The sequence below is a fragment of the Limulus polyphemus genome, unplaced genomic scaffold, assembly GCF_000517525.1.
Source record: "Limulus polyphemus unplaced genomic scaffold, Limulus_polyphemus-2.1.2 Scaffold557, whole genome shotgun sequence".
Taxonomy (NCBI): domain Eukaryota; kingdom Metazoa; phylum Arthropoda; class Merostomata; order Xiphosura; family Limulidae; genus Limulus; species Limulus polyphemus.
In genome coordinates, this window is record NW_013666167.1 from 59,264 (window position 1) to 69,320 (window position 10,057).

The following is a 10,057-nucleotide window of genomic DNA, read 5'->3' on the forward strand; positions in this document are numbered from 1 at the left end:
ACAAGGTTTTGTCATCGTACCTGATGATGACAAAACCTTGTCGAAACGTTGTACATTTGCTGTCATGTTCAACTTATATTAAAGTTTTTCTTCATTACCCATTTAAGCCGTCTCCAGCCATTATTAGTCTCAAAGTGGGTTCCTCGTCATCGAATGTCTCAGTGACGTCACCGTTCAATATATCAATTTTAAAAACCCTTAAATTTTATTAGTAGTTTCTCAAAATCATCACTAAGTGTTATTTTAGCTTAGAAAGTTGTTTCAACAATATTTAATTTTAAATCCATATAATATTAATAATTAGATACACTGGCTAAAGTATTTGATCTTATATTAACTGTGCTAAAAAAAAAAAGCAAATTCCTAATTAAAACACATAAAATACTGAAAAAATAAAAGACTTACTATGCTGTAGCTTTACTCATACAATGTCCATAGAGGTTATACAAGTCATAATATTGGTGCCGTACTTTGTCCCACAGCTGCCATGCGTCCATACAAAGTGTAGAATCAAACAGCTGTCTTTTTCTAGCTTTATGGTAGGAAATAGAAAGCAGAATTGTGTTAAAAACAAATATGAGAAGTTAAAATATTAATTTTTGTGTTGTATAGTTAATAAGATAATTCCACGTATACAATAACTGAGAGAAGGTAATAAACATATGTAATGTTTACGTCAAATTCTTCCTGTCTATGAATTAAGGCTAGAAATACAAAATAAATAGTAAGCGGTAAAACAAAGCTAAGATCAAAAACAGCCAAAGCAAAGCAATAAAACGCACATTTTATGAATAAATGTACTTACGAGAGAAAATATTTTAAAAGTACATTTAGGGGCATTTTCACAGCTAGTGGAAAAATGTCCTAAAGTTATGTTTATCCTAGATTCAGTTGCAAAAGCAGGGATGTAAGGTGTGATGTTTGCAGGGGCGTCGAGAGACAGCCCAGGTCCCGGGGTCAGTAATATCATCGGGCTCCCCTTTCATTCTATTTATTAACTTTTGCTGATTTTTCATAAAAGAAACTTGGGTGACAAATTTCTTCATCAATCCATGAAAAAGCAGTAGCCATTTCAGCTCATAAAGTAGTGTTCATTTATAGTGAGCTTTGAAATATCCTACATCCTCGTCAGCCCTGGATGTTTTCACAGCAGATAGATATCAAAATAATTGATAATTTTCGAAAAAAAATCTGGCATTGATTACTTAGCTTTAAGGTATACTAAGAGACTATTAAAAAATAAAAGAAAGAAAGAAGTGAACTTGTTTTCGGTAAATTGCATGAGTAGGCTACCGCCATGAGCAGTTTTTATGAATATTAATAATAATAATTTCTATGCTTTTTGTGTTAACCAGGTGGTTTACTGTACAAGTTCTTCAGAAGTTATTTATTGATATTCCAAACAAATATATCACAGGCAAACCCTTAGAATCGTAACGGAGTATACTTGTAATCATGCGACAAACTCGAATTTTAGCGTTATAAACCCTAATTTTATAGCTAAACCACTGGAATCAGACTGCATAAAAAAACGCGTTAGTTGGCCGATACCTTAACAGTGATATTTCTTTAAAAATTACGACAAACGTATTACAATCACATATTAAATAATTGTTTGTTTCTAATTTAGCACAAAGCTAAACAATGGGCTATCTGTGCTCTGCCCACCAGGGATATCGAAACCCAGATTCTAGCGTTGTAAGTCAGCAGACATACCGCTGTGCCACTGGGGGGGGGGGGGGCTATTAAATAATGAAGTTAATCAAAACTCTGATGAACGTTATTCAGTTATAATTACACAAACAACCTGTTAATATTTGTGGTAAAACTTACCAGGTATATAGGGTGGATAATTTAGATTGTCTCGAAAACAGCCATTAACTGACCCATCCACGTTGTTAGTAGGAGTGTTATCTGTCTGAGAAATAAATAAATAAAACAAACATAGCAAAAATTGTAAGAAAATGTACGATACGATCTATTTCCTCGTAATTTAACTTAACATGTAACAGGGTAAAAATGTTAAACCTAATAATTTAATTAGCTTAGACACATAGAATATAAAAAGTAAATTTAGCGACTGATAATGAATAGAAGCATATAAATCAGCATATTGAACTATTCAAATGCTCCAATACAACATAAATTATTTATAAAACAAAATAAATTCACGAATTTTAGTTAAGTGTTGTGTTATTATTTCTAAAAGACGACTGGAGTTGTAATCTATATCTAAACTTGTTTTTTTCTTAAATATATTTCTTCATTAATTGTAAAATAGAAAGTGCAATTTCAAATACTTACAATCCACAATCCATCAAACTTTATCTCCTTGTGCAAGTTCTCTATGTTCTTCACCCACCACCTCTGAGTGATGGAGTTCCCGAAATCCGGAAATACAACTTTTCCACGCCAATTCTGTGGGGGAAATTAAGGTGCTTAATGCTGCAATTGACTTTAAAACGAAGCTTTAAATAATAGATATTTGTTTGATAAAAGTTACCTAGATATATATATTATATTGATTTAGAAATATTTATTTAATAATGCGGTGGGCAGTTTTTGTCACTTGGTTTCAGAGTAAGGAGTGGTTCTGAAAGTGTGGTCTGATGTTTCTTCTTCTTTTTTTTTTGCGAAAGAAAATGGGTGGGATAGAACAGGTAGTCGGTCCGTGCAGTCGTTTGCTCCCCCGAAGTGGTCCGCAACGACTTTTTTCTATCCAGTGTCATGTGTTTTCTAAGTTCACTTATTACAAACAACGAACAAAAGTGTTTCGTACTGAGGCTGGCAACCTAAGTCCCTATTCATAGCAGTGTGGCGAATGTTTATTATGTGCGAACAATTTATGAATTCTGTTGAAGTAGGAACGTTGGTACGAGTACTCATAAAGCAGAAAAACGTTAGAAGTTTTTCAAATGCTTACATGCGCACAGAGGCACAAACAATTTCCATTGCCGTTACCATATATGGTGCGTCATTTTCCATTCACATAATGGTTTGCAGAATATTTCCAAAATGCGGTTTGTCACGTTTCAACTCTTGTGATAGATAAACAAAACTATTTCTAGGTTATGGAGGAAGAAAACAATCTTTGTCTTATTGATTTTCTTACCCTAGATTTCAAGCCCAATTATAATACTTATGCATATATTCGTCATACCTTGCGTGCTATATGTACTACACAGAAAAAGGGAATCAACAATAATATCACATTTATACAAACTAAGGTTTATTTATATCATCTCTAGCTATATATAGATGAAATATATAAATTACGATATACCCCCCGCACGCTTTCGAAGAGTTTGTTTATTTGTTGGTAAGCACAAACCTACACAATGGGCTATCTGTGGTGTGCTAACCACAAGTATCGAAGCCCGGTATTTAACAATCTGAACCCTCAAATTTACCGGCAAAGGGGGTGGGGGTAGATTTCGAAAGGCATATTTTCTAAAAGCGGGTGGGGGTTAACTAGATCATTTAATAGCAGTTTATGTTTCAATCGTGATTTTTTCTAAGTATTATCAAAGTTTTCTGAATACCTTTCCCTCCAGGGGCTGATGACCCCAAGAACTATTAATGAAAACACCTCGCTCGATTCCAACATCATACGCTGGGTTGGTCCCACTTGGTTGACCACTGAGTATTCCAGGACTGAGGTTAAGAGTGATCTTTAAATGTTTTTTATGTATTTGTTTGGTTAACTGGACAAAATGTAGGTTCTTCAAGTGACTGTAGTCGAAGTCCTTGCTGCTGAATCCGAGGTAAAAATGTGCCACATCCTAGAGAAGATAAACATAAAATTGCAACCTGTTATATTTTCACTAAGAGCCAAATCATAAAAATAAACGTTCTGCTAGATATTAAGAAGCATTTTTCGTTCAGGAGAAAATATGTCGACCTACCATCGGTATTTGTTTTCTGTGTAGCTCCAAAATTGTTTCTTGTAAATTAGCATTTTTCTGTTCAGGGTAGAGCCCAAGATGAAGCCCAAGGGCCCAATACGGTGGCATCCACGGACGACCTACCGACTGAAAATAAGAATAGGAAAAAAATAGAAACTGTAAGAGGGATGTTTTTTAAGTTACAAAATCGAATCTTCACAGCCTACATTCTTCAACAATTAACCACTTACTTTATTTGGATACGCAACATTCATGTTCTTTCCTCAGCTTTTATCCCGATAAAAAGTGAAAAATATCAAGATAATTATTAATTTGTTCTTATGACCTGCAAGGAAGATTATAATATTGTTTTTTTAGCGCAAAACTACACAACGGGCTTTCTACGCTCTGTTCTCTGCGAGGAATTAAACCCCAACTTTAGCATTGTAAGTCCGTAAACTTATCGCTAAACAAACGGGGGACGTTTATAATGTTGTCATAATCGAGATATAATAGTTATAAAGCTTATAAACAACTAAAGGAATCGAAACGTGAAATCGATACTCGTTTAAAACGTTTAGCACATTTACTTAATTATGTTATGTGGGAAACGTGCGTTTCCTTTATCCATGCACTTTCATTCACAATAATACTACATTAGGTAATAGTTCCGTGCCTTGTTAACCCTAACGATTGAGCTTACTTTCTAGATTTATTGCAAAATAGTTCTTGAGTCAGTGCCAACTTCAATTTTTAGGTCTAGACTGAGCGCTGTCCAATGTTAGCTTGCCCAAGTGAGGATCTGAAGGTTCATGTTTCGCATACCGTTACCGAAAACAAGAACACTTCATACTTTGAGACCGTTCTAATCTCATTATTTAATTACAATAGCCCTCTAATCCCATTATTTAATTGTAATAGCCCTCTAATCCCATTATCAATTGGAATAGCTCTTTAATCCCATTATTTAATTACAATACCCATCTAATCCTATTATTTAATTATAACAGGCCTCTAATCCCTTTATTTAATTATAACTGGCATCTAATCCTATTATTTAATTAGAATAGCCCTCTAATCCCATTATTTAATTAGAATAACCATTTAATCCCATTATTTACCTACAATAGCCATCTAATTCTATTATTTAATTTCAACAGCCCTCTAATCCCATTATTTAAGTACAATGGCCCGCTAATCCTATTATTTAATTACAATAGCCCTCTAATTCCATTATTTAATTACAACAGCCCTCTAATCCCATTATATATTAGAATAACCCTCTAATCCAATTATTTAATTACAATAGCCCTCTAATCCCATTATTTAATTAGAACAGTCCAAGAGCACTAATGGAATAAAGGGAAGACAACTAGTCAACAACACTACTTTCCCTCTACTCTATTGGTTCAAAATTGTGGACAACCAGCATAGACAACTCGTGTAACTTTGTGCGAATATCCAAAACAGACCAAAAATCTTTAGACCCGAGTTTCTCTGACTTTTTCATCTTCATTCGACCTTATCCTAGTCCAAGGAAGAAGAAACTTCTATAGATCCGATTAAGCCCGAGTCTAAGCATATATTATTTTTAGGACGCTCAGGTTTGTAAATAATAATAATAAATTAAAATAAAATCCGGTTCAGCCAGAATACGAACACTTTCATATTTAAGGTTCGAACGGAACTGGACTAGGACCTGTTTGACTAGAGCTGGCCCTAAACAAAATTGTGGCCTATGCGAATTTTGTATGCGGCGCCTCTGCCCCTGTAGAATTGACGAGAATTACAATGTCGATTTTGGCATCCCTCGGGGTGGGCGCCCTGTGCAGGGGCACACGTCACCTACACCAAGAGCCGACCCTGTGCCTTACTCATGTTTAGTGTCTATGTAAGTCCTTTCGAATTTCACCCTGCAAATTAATCTTGTAAACACATGAATTAAGCTCTACAACAACTTTATATTTATACGGGAAAAAATGCTTATGATAAATAAAATAAATTCCATATTTATAACAAATCATGAAAATAATTTTCCAAACCTCTGTATATTGTTGGACTACGTTTTCTGGACTTGGTCCCATAAAAATATAGAAATCTAGAACCCCTCCAGTCGTCCGAAAAGTCAGAAGTGGGCTTGAGTAAACTTCTACTTCTGTAAAATTACATTAAGGGCTCAGGAAATCGGAAATATAAGATAAAACAGTTAATTCATGAATAACCGCAAAAATGAAATAGTTATACACACACACACACAAATATGTATATATGTCTTCAATTGGACGCTAGAAAGAAAAGTTTCAAAGATTCTATAATATTTTATTATTTTTAAGTATACATTTTAATATTTTTCTACGCATAGGTATATACAATCGGCATGAAATGTCTATATTATTGTTATTTAATGCATTATTAACCAAAATCAACTATATTTTTAAACATAAAAACATTATCGGTCATTACTAGCAGAAGACTAGACATTTTGTAAATACCATATATCATAAGATAAATGTCACTATATTTATTGAAAATACTTATTAGTGTGATAAATATAGCTATATTGTCACTATAATGCATCATTAACTTATACACAATATTATGTAGTAGACTCCAAATATTAGAAATTCGGGTATATTCTTAATATCAACTATTATTAAACGAAGTGAATGGTGCGTAGAAGTAGCAAGTTATAAGAATCACGTGGCACTTTTTTTATTTGTACAAACTAGAATTCTGGCAGGTTTTAGGTCAAATCACATTAACCCTACGGTATTATATCCACAACTTTCTATACGCATATTCTTTATAGTTACCCATTGTATTGTTATTAGAGGTTAACAACTTTTCTACGACACAACTTTTTATACACATACTCTTTATAGTTACCCTTGCATTGTTAATAAAGGCTAACAACATTCCATGATGTATCTATACGTACTCTTTATAGTTACCCTTGCATTGTTATTAAAGGCTAACAACATTCCATGATGTATCTATACGTACTCTTTATAGTTACCCTTGCATTGTTATTAAAGGCTAACAACATTCCATGATGTATCTATACGTACTCTTTATAGTTACCCTTGCATTGTTATTAAAGGCTAACAACATTCCATGATGTATCTATACGTACTCTTTATAGTTACCCTTGCATTGTTATTAAAGGCTAACAACATTCCATATGTATCTATACGTACTCTTTATATTTAATAAATTGCATTGCTATTAAATATTAACAGCTTTCTATGATGTAACTTACTACATTATACTTACCAATTGCTTTGTTGTTAACATGAATACGCTTTCCATAATGTAAGTGTCTATACAAACATTCTTTCTGTTTACGCATTCCTTTGCTATTAACATCAATACGTTTTCAATGATGTATCTATACAAATACTCTTTTTTGTTTACCCATTGCTTTGCTATTAACATGAATACGCTTTCCATGATGTAAGTATCTATACAAATACTCTTCACACTCACCCATTGCATTGCTGTTGAAAAGCAAAACTCCATGAGCGTCACCGTTCTCTTCAATACACATGTACATTGGATGAAACCTCGAACTTTCGGTTGATGGTTTTTGCTGTTGAAACAGAAGACAATATACATAAATAACATTCTACGATTCAAGAGCTATTGAGAAATGAAAATTGATTGCATTTATTTTTATAGCAATCATTTAGAGATTGTTTAAAACACAAATATCCAACGTCACATAAACAAATGCGTCAGTCACATTTATATGTTTTAGATTATCTCTGAATCCAGAACATGAAGACTGCGTAGTAAGCTCCTGGTTTGCTTATAGAATTCTATAGGATAAAATAATGTTACGGTGTCTCAAATTTTGAAAATGTCTTTTGCAAGTTCTTCTAGCAGTATACATTTTACTAAAGATGGTAAATGTGCCTTAAACTATATAATTTTAATATAAGAATTTCTCTAGCAACATATAATAGAATATCTTCAGATCTCTTACTTTCTGAAAGACGTTTGTGACAGTATAGATAACTCCGTAGAGGATTATACAGAACCATCTAAATACCTAAAGAACTCTCGATTAGTTTGTGCATTATTCTGCCTAGCATGTGGTTCTATAGAATATCAATGCATATCTCAAACTCTGTGCTTTCCTTTTTTATTCCTTTGTAAAAATATTATTTTATAAGCTAATAACATTGGAGGATATTTAGAATGCAGAGCCTATTTCATATAATTCGGCTCCTGTGATCGTGTATACTTTAGTTAGAGATTAATATTTGAAATGACTCTGTGTCTCTTCCTTGTAAATTTCTATAAGCAATAAGTAGTTTATACAGTAAGTCAACTTCGAAGGTATTTCCAAAATTCTCTTCCCGCCTAATGTTGTTGTTTTTTTGTAGAAACTGTTCTATAGGAGATATCAGGGACGTGGTGCTCCCAGAAACACTAATAACCTTACAGGTAAGAACAATAAAGTTAATAGCAACAGAAATATTATGCAGAGCTAAGATGAACTTCCTACTTAACTGAAGGAATAAACATGACACAAAACTGGATATAAAATGAAACTGTAACACTTTACTAAACACACACACAAAGAAATACAGTTCACCAGAATATATATATATTAAAGTACAGTAATCTTTTACGGGGTGCACTTGTCACTCTTGTTACGTGGACATTCCACAAGTTAAAATAAAGAGAATGCATCATTCAGATATTTCAAAGCTCCTACTTAGTAGATGTCACTAGATACACACACAAAGAACTAAACCATCGAATTCTCAACCGTTCAGCAACATCGAGGGGGAGCGACCTATGACAATGTGTAACTAGGAGAACAGCAAGGTAGATATATTCTAGAATGGTCTTTCCATACTTTATATTTAATACTCATGTATGTGTTAATTTTTTCAACTTAGTAAACCTGGAATGTTTACTTGTCTAAAAGAAAAAAAAAAGAGAGATCTGGTAAGTTTCACATACCACAGGATTCTATCACTAATTTTGAATTGTCTCTCTTTGTTGAAATATGTTGTCCTGTAGGAGATTAATATTTTGAGATGCTTCTGAGTCTTTGAATTCTGCTTTCTATATTTCCAAAACTATTTAATGTGCAAAATTACAAGATCATTCAATTATTAAAAGTAAAATAGTACTGGGCTAGCGTTTCTGTTAATAAAATCAAAATAGATTTGAAATGTTTATCATTAGACGTTTGTATTACGTCTTTAACAAGCTTTTAAATTACTAAAGTTATGTAATATCATATAAAAATAGTCATTTGGTAGGTTAAAAACTTGAAATAAAAGAAAATTAAAACATTGACCAATAGTATTGTGTCTTTTGTCTTAAATCTGTATTGATGTATAAGTAGACTTCAGCGTCTTTTCCGACTTCTTCTCTTTCTGCTGAATCCGACAATAACATACCTTTCATATGCTTAATAGCAGAAACTCCAAGCGGTTACATAAATACAAGCTTTCACGCAGATGACGCAATGTAACCACTATTTACTTGTGGGAAATGAAATTCTGCTTCAGTTATTATCGATAAATTAAGAACGAATGGGATATGAAGTCAGTTAACAGTCGTTTGAGTTTTATATGAGTGAATTACGAAACATTTTAAAAAATCAGTGAAAATATACCTTTGGTCACAACAGAACAAAGGTGAAGTAAAACTTGTGAAAATATTATGTATGGAAATTCGATAGACTTTTCCAGAGATTCGCACTAGAAAGGAAAAAAGATCAGGGGTCTTTTTATGTGATTTTTTTTTATCATAAGACTTAAAAATATTCTTTTTAGCCTCCATACTGTAATACATTCGAAACATTATTCTGCTCATTAAGTCTTTTGAGGTTTAAATACTTAAAAAGGATATATCTGTTAGAAACTTTTGAACACAGAAAAATATTTTAAAAGAATATCCTATTCGTGAATTTATAAACATGTAAATGATAATCTGCTAATAATTGTAGAGCAACAAAGCACCTTGAACAAAAACTTGTTAATAACATAAAAAATATGTAAACATAGCCATTAATAATTTTTAAGCAACGAAACACAAAGGGTAACATCCTGATAAATCTTAGAGCAACGAAAAACATTTGAAAAGGTCTATCTCTAGAAGATAGTAAATTATAAAAAATAAATTATTGATAATTTTATAATTGTTTGTTT

At 32.6% G+C, this 10,057-nt stretch overlaps 1 protein-coding gene across 1 annotated transcript in view; it reads right to left on the reverse strand.

The window, feature by feature from the left end:
- The window catches only part of LOC111085693 (maltase-glucoamylase, intestinal-like), a 39,126-nt gene that overhangs the window by 18,058 nt on the left and 11,011 nt on the right, over positions 1 to 10,057 (reverse strand). The window contains exons 5-11 of the mRNA XM_022385505.1: positions 7,371 to 7,473; positions 5,927 to 6,039; positions 3,906 to 4,031; positions 3,543 to 3,782; positions 2,305 to 2,418; positions 1,834 to 1,918; positions 406 to 532 (exon numbers count right to left, since the gene is read on the reverse strand). Of these exons, the coding sequence (XP_022241213.1) occupies positions 406 to 532; positions 1,834 to 1,918; positions 2,305 to 2,418; positions 3,543 to 3,782; positions 3,906 to 4,031; positions 5,927 to 6,039; positions 7,371 to 7,473 (908 nt within the window). The remainder of the gene's footprint in view (positions 1 to 405; positions 533 to 1,833; positions 1,919 to 2,304; positions 2,419 to 3,542; positions 3,783 to 3,905; positions 4,032 to 5,926; positions 6,040 to 7,370; positions 7,474 to 10,057) is intronic.